General features: G+C 53.7%; 1 protein-coding gene across 1 annotated transcript in view; it reads left to right on the top strand.

The window, feature by feature from the left end:
* Positions 1-15,529, top strand: part of LOC131407585 (cadherin-23-like) — a 326,276-nt gene that overhangs the window by 151,787 nt on the left and 158,960 nt on the right. The window contains exons 7-8 of the mRNA XM_058544366.1: positions 10,473-10,667; positions 13,532-13,660. Coding sequence (XP_058400349.1) covers positions 10,473-10,667; positions 13,532-13,660 — 324 coding nt within the window. The remainder of the gene's footprint in view (positions 1-10,472; positions 10,668-13,531; positions 13,661-15,529) is intronic.

The following is a 15,529-nucleotide window of genomic DNA, read 5'->3' as shown; positions in this document are numbered from 1 at the left end:
TATACTTTTTTTGAAAAGTGTGTTTATTCTGCACTCATATTTGTTGATAGTTTGGCTGGGTATAGAATTCTAGAATGAAAGTAGTTTTTCTCATAATGTGAAGTCATTTCCCCTTTGTGTTCTAGCCTGTAATGTCACTGTTAAGAACTTTGATGCCATTTTGATTTCTGATCCTTTGTGTGTAGGCTTTTGTTTTCTCTCTGAAAAGTATCTCGTATTTTGTTTTAAATGCAGATGGTCCCCAACTTAAGATGGTTCTACTTAATGATTTTTCGACTTTACAATGGTGCAAAAGCAATATACATTCAGTAGAAACCGTTCTTTGAATTTTGATCTTTTCCCAGGCTAGTGATATGTGGTACAGTACTCTTTCATGATGTTCGGCAGTGGCAGTGAGTGGCAGCTCCCAGTCAGCCATGCAATCACAAGAGTAGACAACTGATAACACTTACAACCATCTGTTTTTCACTTTCAGTACAGTTGTCAGTAAATTACATGAGATATGTAACACTTTATTATAAAATACGTTTTGTGTTAGATAATTTTGCCCACCTATAGGCTAATGTGAGTGTTCTGAGCACACTGAAGGTAAGCTAGGCTAAGCTATCACGTTTGGTAGGTTAGGTGTCTTAAATGCATTTTTGACTTACAATATTTTCAACTTTGTTTTTTTCACCAGGATGTAACCCTGTCCTAAGTTGAGGAAGATCTGTACTCAGTGTTTTGAAACGTCATAGTTTTATGCCTCAGTGTGGGTCCCTCTCCTGAACACAGAGTGGTCTCTTTCGATCTGGAAACATGTCCTTCAGATCTGGGAGATTTTCTTATCTTACTTCTTGGATAACGTCCTCCCCTTCATTTGCTCTGCTTTCTCTCTCTGAAATCCCTATTAGTTGGGTGTTGGATCTTCTAAACTGCTTCTCTAATTTTATTACTTTTCTCACCCATATTCCATCTCTCAGTTTTTCCTACTTTTGGAGAAATTTCTTTGTCTTCCAACTCTTCTGTTGAGTTTTTCATTTCTCCTAGCTCTTTCTCCCCTTGGAATGTTCTTATTTCAAAGATGCTATGTCTTGTCTCTCTAAAGATGTTAAAGATACTTATTGTTAATCCTTTTCACTCTTTTCTCCCCCACACCACTGTCTTTCACATTAGAGTCTCTTCTCAAATGTCTCATGACCCTTAGTTGTCCGTTCATATCTGAGAGTGAGTTCCCATTTAGATGCCTGCAAGCTCACTGTGTGTGCTAGGCAGGGGAGGGTGGGGGGCTGCTTGTTAACCAGTGGGCTTCACTGTGGGGTGAGTAGGTGAGGACCTGGCTGATTCTTTGAAAGAACTCCATCATGTTAATATTTATGTTTTCTCTTGGGCCAGTTTTTTATCTCCTGCCTGGCTGTCAGTCTCCAGGAGGCTGACTGGCTAATGAGGCCTGATCAGGATAGGAGTGGAGGGGAGCTGCAGATTTTCACTTAACCTCCCTGTTTTCAGTGCCTGGTCCAACTCACAGCCTGAGTCCAGAGTGCGACTAACTCAGCCCCTCCAGACAGTAAACCTCCTGTCTTCTGCAAGAGTTGGGGAAGGCATTTAGGGGTCTAACCACTCTTCTTAAAGATTTGCAGCTGGTCTTCCTGTTTTCAGCATCACGTGGTGCCTCCAGTTCCCGAGCTTTTCTGGGGTTCTGAGATGCCAGCCTAAGCTTCGCCTTCCCCTCTCTCCTAAGGCAGTTTCCAGTTCCATCTGTTTCCAGTTTCTGGGATTTTATTGACATCTCTCATCTGCTGTCATCTCTTCTCCTGTTCTTTTTGCCCTTGTGGATTTATGCATTTTTAATTCCTATATTATCATTTTGGTGAGGGGTTGAGACAAAAACAGAAATAAATGGATGTGTTCAATCTGCCATGTTTAGCCGGAAGTCCTGATTCTGTGAAAACATTTATGGAAAGCCTTCTACATATAAGTGACAGTGCTAAGACTGCGGAGGTGGCCAAGGTAGATAACAAAGAGAAAAGGAAGGATTTGAGGAATGTTGAAGGAAGAATTGACAGGCCCTGGTGAGTGAAGAAGAGTGGGAGGCAAGAGAGAGGTTGGCAAGTCCAAGATCGCTCCAGCAGGTGAAGACTCTGCAGACGTGGGAAAGCAGGAGGGGCGTTAGGGAAGGACTCTGATGAGTGTCTTCCTGATTCAGAATGGGCAGCACACAGCTGGAGGCCAAGAAGGAGGAGGGATTCAGAGATGGGAGAGCGCTGAGCTGGCTCCAAGGAGATGTGGGACAGCTAGGGAGGCCAGCCCAGTCCAGGGAAAGAGCTCGAGCCATGTCAGGGTGTGCGGGACTCAGGGCCCAGCCTTTTGGGGCTCCCTCTGTCCACAGAGCTGGCACCTCTACCTGGCATCCTGCCCCGGCACTTAGAGCAGACCCAGCAGCTTTTAGAGTCCAGTGCACATCCTCTGAGAGAGAGCAGACACTGGTTGAGAGACACTGTGAAATGATCTCTTCCAGACTCCTCCCAGAGAGGGGTGCTGGAGCACATGTGGATACGTATGGGTTTGTGCACGAACAGGTATGCCCTTTCCCTGACCAGAATGGGCCCCCCGAGACATCCATCGAGGCCCGGTGGGCCCCTGGCTCTCTCAGTTCTCCTCCTCGCACTGTTTGTCTCCTTGGACCCTGCTCTCAGCTGGTGCCTGCACACTCCTTGCCTATTTGAGAAAGAAATACAGCCCACATCTCCCATAGACCCCATTTCTCCTCCTCCATGAGCTGGCATGCCATGAAACCTCAAAACCTCACATTTGGAAATGACACCCTCCCCAGGCACCCCAGGAGGCCCCTGCCCCAGAGTCCAGTGCAAAGACGCCTGCATTGGCATTCAGCAGAAACCAAAGCACAGATGCCCCCCTTTGCCCCAGGCACCCGCTTGTCAGAAAGCCTGTACTTCTGACTTTAATTCTTCTTTTCACAGCGGGAGCTCACTTCTTGATCCCCAGTGAAATTGTGCCAATTCTGAGATACCCTCTTCCTTCTGAAATTTCTTTTGGGCTAAAGCTCCCTGTCAGCCCTCTCTTCTGTAATGCAGACGACCTGAAGCCCCCATCTTCAGCTCCCACACCATCCCCAGCCCTCCTGTACAGGGAGGTGAATGAATCAGCCCTGCTTGAGCAGGGGCCCTGTGCCCACTCTCCACCCTCATCTCTGGGCTCCCTGAGGGTCTGGGGACGGAGAGGTGACCTGAATTTGAATCCTGATTCTGCCACTTATAAGCTGTGTGACTTTGGACAAGTTGTTTCGTTCCTCTGAGCTTCTATTTCCCCCATCTGGGAAAAGGAAGTAATGAGATAAGATGTATAAAAATGACCACTGGGCCTGAGGTTGGGGGGTTGAATCCCCCCACCCCACCCCCACTCAGGGACCAGCAGCCTAGCCTGTGAGCAGCACGTGTGTGTTCCAGAGGGTCTGTTTCCTGCCCAGATCCGCGGAGGCGCCCGCACCTTGTCAGAACTCCATCTGTCAGGAATTTATTACTAATGCATTTTATAACAGGCTTTATAATAAGATATTAAAGACTGTGGCGGCATCTAGCAAGCATTCCATAAATATTAATAACGCCTTTAGAGATGGCACCGATGGTGGAAATGGTAGGGCTTGTTGCCGCGGTTTGGTCGAGGATGCAGAATAAATCTAACGTGGGGGGTGGGACGCCGTGAAGATGAGAGGGTGTGGCGGGCTTGCTTCCTGCTCCTATCTTCCTTTCTCTTGCTGCTTTGAATTTTTACACTTCTCTTCCTCCGTTCACGACTTTTCCTCTGTAGTGTCTCTTTTTCTCCGTCTCAGTTGGTTGCTTTCTCCCCACCTTCCTTCCCTTTCTCTTCTCTTACAAACTCTTCTCTCATCCCATTTCCCCTGTGGCCCCTGTCCTGCCCATTCACCATCCCATCCTGTTTTCCTTTGTCCCCCTGTTGTCATCCTCTCCCCCACCTTCCTCCCCCCTTCCCCTCTCTTCACACTCCCTCCATCTGTATTTTCGCTGCCTCTCTCTGCCTGGCCCTCCTTCTCCCTCGCTGCACGCGTGCACCCCACCCGTTCCAGTGAGCACCCCGAGCCACCTCTGGAGAAGCCCGGAGTGTAATGTAACTCACACTGCATGTGAGAAGTGAGCTATTTATCATTATTATTAACGAACAAGATCCCTTGCACGGCAGAACTTTCCCAGAGTCTATTCCCTTGTCACCCCAGGAGTAGCAAAAAGATTTATTTGTCTCTGAATTGCACGGGGTGGCCCATTTACAGCAGGTCCATCAGAAGGGATGTGGAGCTTAAATGGGAACTGGGAGAGGCAGGGGCCTGCCCTGTCTGTGACCTGCATGCCGTGGGCCCCTTGCCGAGAGGGACAACCTGGCAGGTGCCCGGGGTTTGCAGGGACTGATGCCTAAACAAGCTCCCGGCCCCCAGGAGGCGTGGGCTGTGCATTTTGGGAGATTTCCCTTCAAATGGCCCACAAGAGAGTGGGCAGGACTGGGTAGGGGGTGCCATGGAGGAAGGGGCGCTGGAAGCAGAGTGGGGGTGGAGAAGTGGGCCAAGAGGCCTGCCTCAGAAGCCAGAGTAATCACGCCCATGGGGCCTTTCCTCCAAAGACCTGCTGCCCCTTTCCAGTGAGCAGGGGGACCCTGGGCCAGTTTCCACAGTAAATGTGGGGGGACAGTTGCCCTAGAATGCGGCAGCCCCACCTCCAGCTGAAATGGGCCTTTTAGCCTTGCCTCCATGGCCCAGGCTACCCTGGCGATAGTTCTGCAGACCCCCGACCCAAGCCCAGACATGAGAAGGGCACCTTCTCCCTGGTCTCCTTGTCTCCAGGTGGGCAGAGCCCAGCTCTGTGGGACATCTCTCCTCCAGGTCTGTGGTGGCTGATTGTGTCAAGACTATGATCGAGCTGTCCCCTGCCCACCCCTGCCACCCCCATGTGCATGCTGATCACTGCAGTGATCTGAGTGGATCTGCATTTTAAAAGGAGTGTCTGGGGACGCTTAAAAAGAAGAGAGAGCCAGCATTCATTCATCCGGGCTGTTTTATTCTCCCCGTTATTACCTCTTGTGCCCTCAGCAGCCTAGGAGCTGTGGCCAGGAGCTTTGCTTTCTGCGGCCCAGCCGTGGGCGTGGGCGTTGAAGGGGCGGAATCTCAGCAGGCAAGGGTCAGCGTGACCTTAGGGCAGAGCTGCGGGAATGAAGAGGCCTTGCCCGTAGTTGGATATGTCCTGGGGGTGCCGGTGGGAGCAAGGAGCTGAGACCCATGGAGGCCAGTGTGAGGGTGGTACCCACAGGAAGGACAGCACAGGTGGTGTCTCAGCACCACAGCCGGGGACAGGAAATGAAGTCCAGACAGGGCCTGTGCAGACCAGGGCCGGGAGGCTCTCAGAGCCCCTTGTCTGGCTTTTCTCTCTCACTGTGCTCTATTCTCCTTATCGCAGATGGGCTTCCTCTGATTGCCCGTGGCTTCTCTGCCATCCTGTAACTGTGGCTTCTATGTGGCTTCAGCCTGTCATGGTGCCCACTCCAGCCCTAACTGCATAGCAAGAATCTTCTTTTCCAGGTCCCCACAGAAATTGATTTAACTTCCAAGGCCCTATCTGATTGGCCTACTTGAGTCAGGTGGTTATCCCTGGACCAGTCAGATGTGGCCTGGGGTCTGAAGTCGCTTGGGACAAACACGGCCGCCTAGACCCATCCCCTAGAGCAGGGTGTGGGTAAAAAGAGCAGCTTTACTTGGAAGGAGGGTGTACAGGGAGGCAGTGGTTGGCATCTCTGGGTGGGGTGAGAAGATATGAATCAAGGCGCCTGATTTCCAGTCACTGCTCTGCGTTAACCACCTGTGAGACCTAGAGCAAGGCACAGCCCCTCACTTTTCCCATCAGTAAAATGAGGAGGCTAGACAGGATAACCCCCAAAGTTCCTTCAGCTTCTACACTCGAGCCATCCCCGAGTAGCGCACAGTCAGGCTGGCCTCCGTGTTCAGGAGCTTCCTTGGCCTCCAGGCACCTCAGATCCCACCCCTCCTCTCACAGGCTTCCCAAACCCACTCTAGAGGGTCTCCAGAGGTTCTCCCCCCAACCCCGTCTGCAGCAGCCATGAACTAATCAACGGAGATATTCTCTTGCTGACTTTTAAAATGTCCATTTGTGTAAGTTCATGATGAAGAGGTTGATTGACTGTTTATGCTATTTCTAATACCCACCCGCCCAAATAGGGCTCATCTCACTCAGCCTGTGACAGCATTTTATTACCATGATAACAACTGCAATGACTGCTTGTTCAGGATTGCTCAGTATTGCCGTGTGCCTGGCTCAGCGAGAAGCTTTTCATTTTTTTCACATCTATCTCATGTAGTTCTTTCTCACAACCCTAGGAGGTAGATACTGTTCACAACTCCATTTTTACATTTCCCTTTATGTGAGGCCGAAAGAGTAACAGCACACGTCTGAGGCCTCCCGCCATGAGTGGAAAGGTCAGGACTCAAACTTCGGGGGTCTGACTTGGAGTCCACGCTCTGAGCCACCAGGTTTCCCTGCCTTCAGTGTCCTTGGAAACTCAGATGTGCCTGGCCCCAGAGGGGAAGTCAGCTTGCATTGAGCCTGCAGACCTGTGAGCGCTTCTGCACATTTCCATGAAGCAGAAGCTGGGTGCTCGCAGAAGCCCGCGGTGCACGTGCTGATGAGTACCCGCCCCTACTTCCCTGCTAGAGCCTGGTGCCCAGGACCTGAAATGCCAGAAGTCAGCATTCTTTTCTCTCCAATGGCTTGTTTCTTCTAAGCGTATGAATGGCTCTTTGCCAGGCCCATTTAAAACCTTTGTAAGTTATGCAGAAATTAAATGGGTTTTCACTGCAGGGCATGAAAAATAATCCAAGAAGGTCAGACACAAGACCATCCCTTCTTTTTCCCCTTTTCCACTGTCTTCTTGGGTCCTGCTCTTAAATCCTCTAATCAGATGCTCAGAGAACTTGCGCTCTGGACCATACCGTGTGGATGGGTGAAATGTCCTCTCCTCCCTGAGGCGGGCTGCGGAGAGCTGACATTCTTGCGGGAGCTGTCCCTCTCCTCTGGGCACTGGCTTCGTGGGGGGGGGGGGGGGGAGTGTTGAGCTGACTAGCCAAGTGCTCTGAAGTGCTGTCTACCTGCCTCACAGGGGGCTGGCTGCTCTGAAATCAGAGCATGTCCATCCTTTCTTGTGGCAGGAACCATAGGCCCCAATGGAGTGTTTGTTTTGGAGCGTGGGGCTGACTCTGGCACAAATATGTGATGTGCATGTTGGATCTAGAGAGAGAGGAGGCAAGAGAGAGAACTGTAGGTTAGCCGAGCGCCTCATAAAGATCTCAAGACCAGTGCCACCGTGGTGGCATGTTGGTGTGGAGGCTGGCTTCACTGAGCCCAGCACCAGGGGAGTCCACCCTCCATGGCTTTGCGTGTGGTGGCTCGGGCTATGGATTTGCAGAGTGCCTGTGTCCATCAGGGACCCCAGGAAACAGATCATCTCAGGTAGTTCCTTCAGTGAGAAAGCATTTCAGTGAAGAGACAACTTGCAAAGGGGTGGCCGGGGCCGGGGATGTTAAGGGGTGCTGGGGCACCAGAGACCAGTGCCAGTGGGAAGCTCTTACTGCCCCTAGGAGGAAGGGGAGGGGCGGGGACAATGCTGCCAGAGCCGCCGAAAGCTGGGGCCAAGGGGGGGGGCGGGTGGGCTGGAGTTGGAGGGAGCAGGGAAGCAACACCCCAAATTCTTCCTCCTTCTGCCCCCGAGCTCCTAGTAGCACCTCACATTCGCAGAAGCCAGCCAGCAAGGGGGCCTGGGGATGCAGCCATTGAGGTCACTCGGGGACGAGGAGACGGAGGCGGGGAGGTTGAGACAGAGCAGGGTGCTCCCTGGATCTGGGGGTGCAGACAGGGAATGCCCAGCACGGTATCATTAATATTCATAGTGCTTCTTGGCACCTCCCTCCCTCCCCTTGAAGGTGTTCTTGTCTGCACTCCTCTAGAAGGCATTCAGACAATAAAATCATAACTGCCATCTTCCAGGCACTTATTATGTGCTGGGAAGTTTACACTCATGAGCTCCTGTCCTCTTCACACTAACCCTATGAGATATTATTAACTTCAATGTACAGAGAGGGGATTAAGGATCAGAGAGATTAAGTAACTTGCCCAAAGGCACTCAGCGAGCCTGGGGTTCCAACAGAGGTCTGTCCATCCCTGAAGTCCTGACACTTGTCCGCTCTGCCTTCCTCACACACTTGATTCTCTTTTGGAGGGAAAGAGAGCATCTGTTTTCCAAGCCACCACGCTGGGTAGAGCAGACCTTACAAAGGAAAGGCAGATTTGGCAGTGCAGAGGTGTGAGGGAAGCACAAAAAGCTCTAGCTGCCAGGAAACATTACACGGATGAGGACAGATGCTGTGCCTGATCTTGACCCAAAAGGCCGAGAAGTGACACCTCCCAGGATGTAAAGTGGGAAGCAGGAGACAGGGCCAGGCTAGAAGGGCCCGCGTGCTACGCACAGGGGCACTGGGGAGTCGTGGATGGTGTGCAGGAGAGGGGCCTCCCCCGTCTGCCTCCTGTCCTCAGTGCTGCTTGCAGAAGGACAGCTTATGAGCCTGTCTATTCCGCCTGGCACTTGCCTGGTGATGGGGGAGAATCCGCACGCCCAGAAACAATGGCAACCCCGTGGCATTGTTCTCTGGAGGCCCTTCTGAGCCTGGCTGGGGCCTTACAGAGAACACCCTTGCCTCAGGCAGATAGTCCCAAGGAGGGCCTGCCACCAACATGCCCAAGGCTGGTCCCCAAAGACAGAAGCTGCTGAAGGCAGTGAGGCAGGGCCCAGGTCATGGCCAGCAGCACGGAGCGGGGACAGTTATGTGGATGCCCACCTTGCAAGGAGCCCTGCAGGTGTCAGAAGGGACCCAGTCATTGTCCCAGTGTAAAGAGAGCACAGAAGACCAGGAATATTGTCTCTGATTTCAGGGAGCTCACAGGCTAGTTCCACGCTCCTGGTTAGGAGGTACCATCCGTGGTGGTAGTTGACCTCAGCATCGTACAGAAGAGTTAGAGAAAGAACTGCCATCAATGTTTTGGAGATTGTTGATAATAGAGCTCAAGATCATGGGCTTGGAATTGGCTAGACCTGAGTTCAAGGCCCTCTTCTACCATTGCCTAGCTGTGTGACATTGGGCAAATTACTTAACCTCTCTGAGCCTCGGATTCCTTTTCAAAAATAGAATTATAGCTTCCACCCAGAGAGCGCCTTGTTATAGAGCTGGCAGGTGCAGCCCATAGCCCGGGACCTGGCACCCAGCAGTCAGTCCCTCAACGGGAGCAGGGGTTGTGTTTATCTTTCTGTCTCTGTGAAGAGCCTCATTAGATTGCCTGTCCTCAGACGTGTCCAGAACTCTCTAAATTATGAATAAATTCACTCAACCAATGTTTAGCAGGCGTGGCTTACCTGCCAGGCCTTGTGGTGGGCGCTGCGGTGCAGAGAGCTGACAGTTGGGTGGAGGATGCAAACGTACTCAAAATATGATGTGCGAAGTACTATCAGAGAGCTTCATTCATGTCTTCCTAAAGGATATTTACTGAATGCCTGCCATGTGCCAGGCACCATGCCGGGCAAGGGGGCATATAGAGCCCAGTGGTTTCCAAGGAACACATATGCTATGAGGGAAGATAGGCGCTGACCAAGGAATTATAGAGGAAATGTGGGTGGTGAAGAATTCCAGCATGTTGTAGGACCCTGAATATAAACAGCAGCAGGGGGTGGTGGCGTGGCGGGGGCTGACCTGTCTTAGGGGTCTGGAAAGCCTCCATGAAACCCCATGTCAGAAAGGGGCAAGGATCTATATGCATTGTACAGCAGCTGGAATCATGGAAGGCTCCCAGGAGGTGGTGACATTTGAGCAGGCCTTTCAGGCCCCTCTTGCAGCCTCAGTGGCAGGCTGCAATGGCCCAGGGATGTTATGTGGATGCCCCACCCCAGGGCAAACCAGGTAACCTCTGTGGTGCCAGGCAAAGCCCCCCCGCCACCTTCTGGAGCAGACACCTCCCAGCGCCTTGCCCTTGAAACCTCCCAACATGCAGACTCCTGGGTCCCTCCAGAGCAGTCGGGGCCTGAGGCTTGGGCAGCCCAGGGGCACTTGACAAAGGAAACAAAACCACCAAGAAACAGGGGTTTAGGAACCACGAGGCCCTCATCCAGAACTCCAGGATGAGCAGATCATCTTTGGAACTGATGCTGTTACGGCCACCAGGAGACCATCAAAAAAGAAGAAAAAATAGATACTGCATTTTAAATTCCTCTGGACCCTCTTAGAATAAAAATGACAGAGCTGCGGGTCTGGTTGGCTGGAGGGATGTGGCTAATGGGCTGTGGGGGAATAGTCACTGATGGAGGCAGCTGCTCCGAGCTCTACTCACCCTTTCATTTGCTTTGTTTCACCCCAGAACACCCCAGTGGGGACACCCATCTTCATCGTGAACGCCACGGACCCCGACCTGGGCGCGGGCGGGAGCGTCCTCTACTCCTTCCAGCCCCCCTCCCAGTTCTTCACCATCGACAGCGCCCGCGGCATTGTCACGGTGATCCGGGAGCTGGACTACGAGACCACGCAGGCCTACCAGCTCACCGTCAACGCCACAGTGAGTCACCGCCCCATGGCCCCAGGCAACCACATGTCTGCCTCCTCCCACCCTCGGAGAGAGCAACGGGCATCAACCTGGTTCCCTGCTAGCCAGGCTCTGTAATAGTGATGCTGGCGATAGGAGTAATAGTAGTGACAGCTGACACTACTGAGGGTTCGTGCTGTGTCCCTGGCGCTGTGCTGAGCACGCGAACGGATTGTCTCCATTAAACCTCACAACAGCCCTCTGTCATAAGTATTATTAAGATACCCGTCTTACAGATGAGGAAACAGAGGCACAGCAGCAGTTCCGTGACTTGCTCACGGTCACGCAGCAGCTGGACTCCAGCACCTGCACTGGGGACCCCCATAGGACATTCCTGGTGCAGGGTGTCCTCTCGCTCTCTAGGACACAGGGCGGAGGTGTCAACCCAGCTGTGTCCTGACACCACCCAACGTGCGGGAGCCAGAGGATCCAGGCGTCCTGGCCTCTGCTCTAGATGGTGATGCCTACACAGCAGGGAGCACCCATCTGCGCCAAGCACCTTGCTGGGCCCTGGGAATTCCGGGATGAATTAGCCAGGAGGGGGAGGCGGGGGAGGAATGATTATCCCATTCTGTGGCTGATGCTGTTGAGACTCACAAGCTGATGAGTAGTGGGGAGCAGGGACCCAAACCCAGGTTGTCTGACACCCAGTCCGGTGCCCCATGGCCAGGGGTCTCTGAGTCTCCAGGACATCACAGCTGCTTGGCCTTTGTTGCCAGCTGTGTGTGAGGGCCTGGGGGACAGGCAGGCCACACCCTAAGTAGGGTCCTACCCCGCACTCCCCTCTTCCCTGCTTCTGGCCGCTGCTCCCAGCACAGCTGGAGCGTTCAGCTGGCAGCAGGGCGAGAGCTGGCCTGTTGTCCCTTAGATTTCTGTTTACAAAGCTCAGGCCAAGAGCAAAACAAATTACGGAGCCTCTCTTGACCCTGCAGGACCCATTTGCCTGACACACAGCATCCGCCCCCTGGTCCCATGTCACCGCAGCGGGGGCTGCCAGGAGCCCTGGGGGCTCCACCTGGCGGGTCACAGAGCCCAGATCCCAGGGAGACACACTGGACTGGGTCAAGGGTCTGGTTTGAAAGATGCGGCTCCCCAGGCTTGGGCAAGATGCCCCAAGAACCAGGAAATGCAAACTTTTTCTTTGTGCCTGGTCCAGCGGCCCTCGGGGAGGCCACTGCAGACGACATCCGCGTTCTTTCCTTCTCCCCTGGCTAAGTGTTCCTTGCCTGGGAGGATGTGTGTGCTGCTATTTGTAAAACTGACTTTTGGGATGAAAGGCCTTGCAAGGCCGGAATCTGCTTTTTGCACACACCTGGATGCTTCTGCACTCCCTTGCTCCCCAACGTGGGGTGGTGCCCCTCCCGCCACTCTCCATCTGCACACACCTGGGCCCAGAAACGCACAGATGCTTGCTCCCTTTCTCGCTATGAACCTGTCCCTGTGGGATTATTTCTGTCTACTGTAACAATGGCTTTGGGCAGGAGGGAAGAGATCAGAGCTGGGCACAGGCAGGAGTCTGGGTGGCCAGGCCCGTCAAGAGGCCTGGGCTCAAGCTGGGGTGGTGAGTACAGTTAAATTGCCGTTAATCTTCCAGCGATCAGGCCTTGAAGCAGTGCAACAGGGGGGCCTGAGAACTCCCTCTGGTATTGATGGCTTCCCCACCTGATGCACAAGTCCCTCTCAGGACTGGCGCTGTGCCCTTGGCTGCTGGGCATTTCCCCAAGGAGACTCCCCTGTGTGGCATTGCAGGGAGCAGGGTGGGGTCCCTGCCACTACTGGGTGGGTACCAGGTGGGGAAGCGTGAGGACTCCCCTGGGAACAGGCTACTGAGAGCTGCAGGCCCCCGGGTGACAGCTGGAGGCTTGGCAAGGTGCCATCCTGTCTCCCCAGCCATGGAGTCCAAGGTGGGCTGGACGGGGGCACCTGCGGCAGGAACAGGACTGAAGCCACGAGTGTGAGAAGGGGAGGGCAGGTGCCAGGCTGGACAGAGCCTGCTGCCCACAAAAGGCTGGTAATGGCAAATGAGAACCGCTGGCATCCTCTGCCCGAGAGGCCCGGGGACTTCCTGCCAGGCCTGCCCCTCTGGCCCTGTCCACCTGGTGGTCATTCAGATGGGTTTTGGGTTTGCTTTCTTGGTGAGCTTTCGCAGGACTAAATTTCCAAGTAACTAGGAGGGTTTAAACATTGCCTGCCTCGCCACAGGGGGATGGCCTGCATGACCTCTCGGGGTTCCTTCCTGGAGTCCCCCAAATGTCACAGGCCCTGGAGCTCCCTCTGCTGGTTAGAACGGAAAAGTCTCTTGACTAGTAAACCTAGAGTGCGGAGCTGGGATGCAGGTCCCAGAGTAGGCCCCTCTGTGGTCAAAGGGCCCTTCTTCTGAGGAACTCCCATCCTAGTCATTCCCTTGCTGCTCTGGGATGAGGAGGGGCTGGAAGTGGGCATGGAGAGGGGAGGTGGCCCCTAGCTGAATCCAGAGAAGTTGCTAAGAACAGCACCATCTCTTTACCCCAAGCCAGTCATCCCACCCACCAAATGTCCAGGGTGGTCAGCCTGGGCCGGGCTGGGGCAGGACATCTAGCTCTACTGCAGCCCTGCTTTGTGACATTGGATAGGCCACCTGCCGCTGGGCCATGGGGGCCCTGTTTGCGTTTCCCTGCACAGGTCAGCGATCATTGTGGGTTCTTAGAGTGGGTGAGCCCCTGTGTACTAATGCCTTCCCTTGCGGGAGCGTGTAGCGCAAATGTACATGTGCACACACGTTTGTGCACACGGGTATCATGTGTGTGCATGTCCACAACATCACTTAACCTAAGACTGTGTGTTCTTTGTCCTCTAAGGATCAAGACAAGACCAGGCCTCTGTCCACCTTGGCCAACTTGGCCATCATCATCACAGACGTCCAGGATATGGACCCCATCTTCATCAACCTGCCTTACAGCACCAACATCTATGAGCACTCTCCTCCGGTAGGACCCTCAGGGCCCTGTGGGACTCCCTTCTGAGCTGATGGGGTGGGGGCCCTGTTTGGTGGGACAGGCTCCACCTTGGCAGTTCCTACTCCCCAAACCCCTATGTATGGCAAGGATGGGTGTCCTAGCACAGTGAAAACCCAAACCCCGCTTCACACCACACTCCATCTCCTCACCCTCTCACTTGGTCCCCAGAGGGCTCCCAGTGGCAAGGAGCAAGACTTGCTAATACGAGTGAAGGGGAGCGGTTCAGAAGGATTTACGTGGGGTGATGGGGATGCCTGTGGAAAATCCAGGCTGGGCTGCAGAGCAGATTTGGACTCAGTCAGGCTCACCAAAAACAGCACTGTGGCTCAACCATGTCCCCCATGGATCAATCAGTCAGTCTGCCTCTTGGTCAACCAGTGCTGCTCAAGATGGCGGCAGCCTGCCCTCTGCTCTGCAGGCCTCTCTGAGTTGGCTCTTCTCTGAGAGCTTACAGCTCCAGCTGCCCCTCCTAACTGCTCAGTCTTTGAGTTTCTCAAGTCCAGGTTTTCAAAAGAGGCACCTGATTGGCTGTGCTCATCATTTTGTGCCATGTCACAAGGCCATAGATCACCAGCCAGCCTCTGGATTGGCTGCCCTTGGGCCATGTGTCCACCCTGGTCCAATCAGCTGTGACTGGGAGTCTTAGAGAACAAAGCATGCTACTGCCCACTCGGCAGGGCTGGGGGTGGGCAGCTTTGCTCCACTGGGGGCCAGGTAGGCAATGACAGGCCTCCCTTGCCTGGGAACATCTGTGCTTTTGTGCAGACTAGAATAAAACACTCACTCTGGGCTGATAAATTAGAGTAAGGCAGCTCCTCTGAGCAGATGTAACCCTTGGACATGCAGTTCGGGGAGCAGCTCTTGTGGAGAGAAAAATGGGCCCTTCCTTTTGAGGGCACTCGGTGTGCTCAGCTTCGGGAGCAAAGTGGGACGCCCACCTGAACACGTGGATATTCAGGGCTGCACCTGCACATCTGCACAGGCTCCCAGAATTGGGCATAAGTGAGAGGCAGGCTTCTCTTGACCAGGGTGCAGACCGCACCCCGAGGCTGCCACAGGCTAGGGAAGCCTGACCTCCAGTTTGGAGACTGTGGTCTTCCCTGGCCCTTGGCATCCTCGGAGCACTGGGCTTCAGTCTCCAGGTGTGTGGGGGTAGCCACTTCCTTCTTGGGGTCAGATATGGACTGGAGGATCTAACAGGCAAGATGCTTTTTGGCCTCCTGTGGCAGGTGTCTGGAACTGCTTTGAGGTCAGAGGGGGACATCTCAGTGCCCCCACCCTAGCTTTTCTTTCTTGGTGGTCCATGGACAGCAGGAGCTCTAGCGTTTGAGACTGAAGGCTGTCTCCCTCCAAGATCTCTTTGCTAAGCCCACATCTTCTCAGCCCAGGGAGGATTCCCGACCTTTCAGACCAGGCAGACCCTTCTGTCTGCCCCCCGGCCCCTGGATGCCCCCTACGTAGCACTCAGTGCTCTGGAACAGCTTGTTCAACCTCTGCTTCCTGCTGGACTGGAAGCGTAGTTCGGCAGGGATGGGGTCTGCTGTGGGCGTGGCCCATCATGGGTGCTCAGGATATCTTTACGGAATGAGTGAATGAGTGAGTGAACAAATGCCCTCTCACCGTCCAGCTATCCTCATCACCCCTCGTGCCTGCTCCCATCACCAGTCTAAAGTCCACATGTCTGCTGGTTCCCAGCTCACTGACCACCTTTCTTAGCGTTTTTTCCTGGCTTCATCCTCACCGGCCCGCAGACGCAGCCTTTCCTCTCCCCTCAACTCTGGAAGAATTGATTCTCCCTGTGTTGCGTAATTTACCAGTGAATTATAGCCGCCCCTGTAA

Source organism: Diceros bicornis, chromosome 6, assembly GCF_020826845.1.
Source record: "Diceros bicornis minor isolate mBicDic1 chromosome 6, mDicBic1.mat.cur, whole genome shotgun sequence".
Taxonomy (NCBI): Eukaryota; Metazoa; Chordata; class Mammalia; order Perissodactyla; family Rhinocerotidae; genus Diceros; species Diceros bicornis.
Note: the sequence above shows the minus strand (reverse complement) of the source record. Positions and strands in the feature narration are given on the sequence as shown.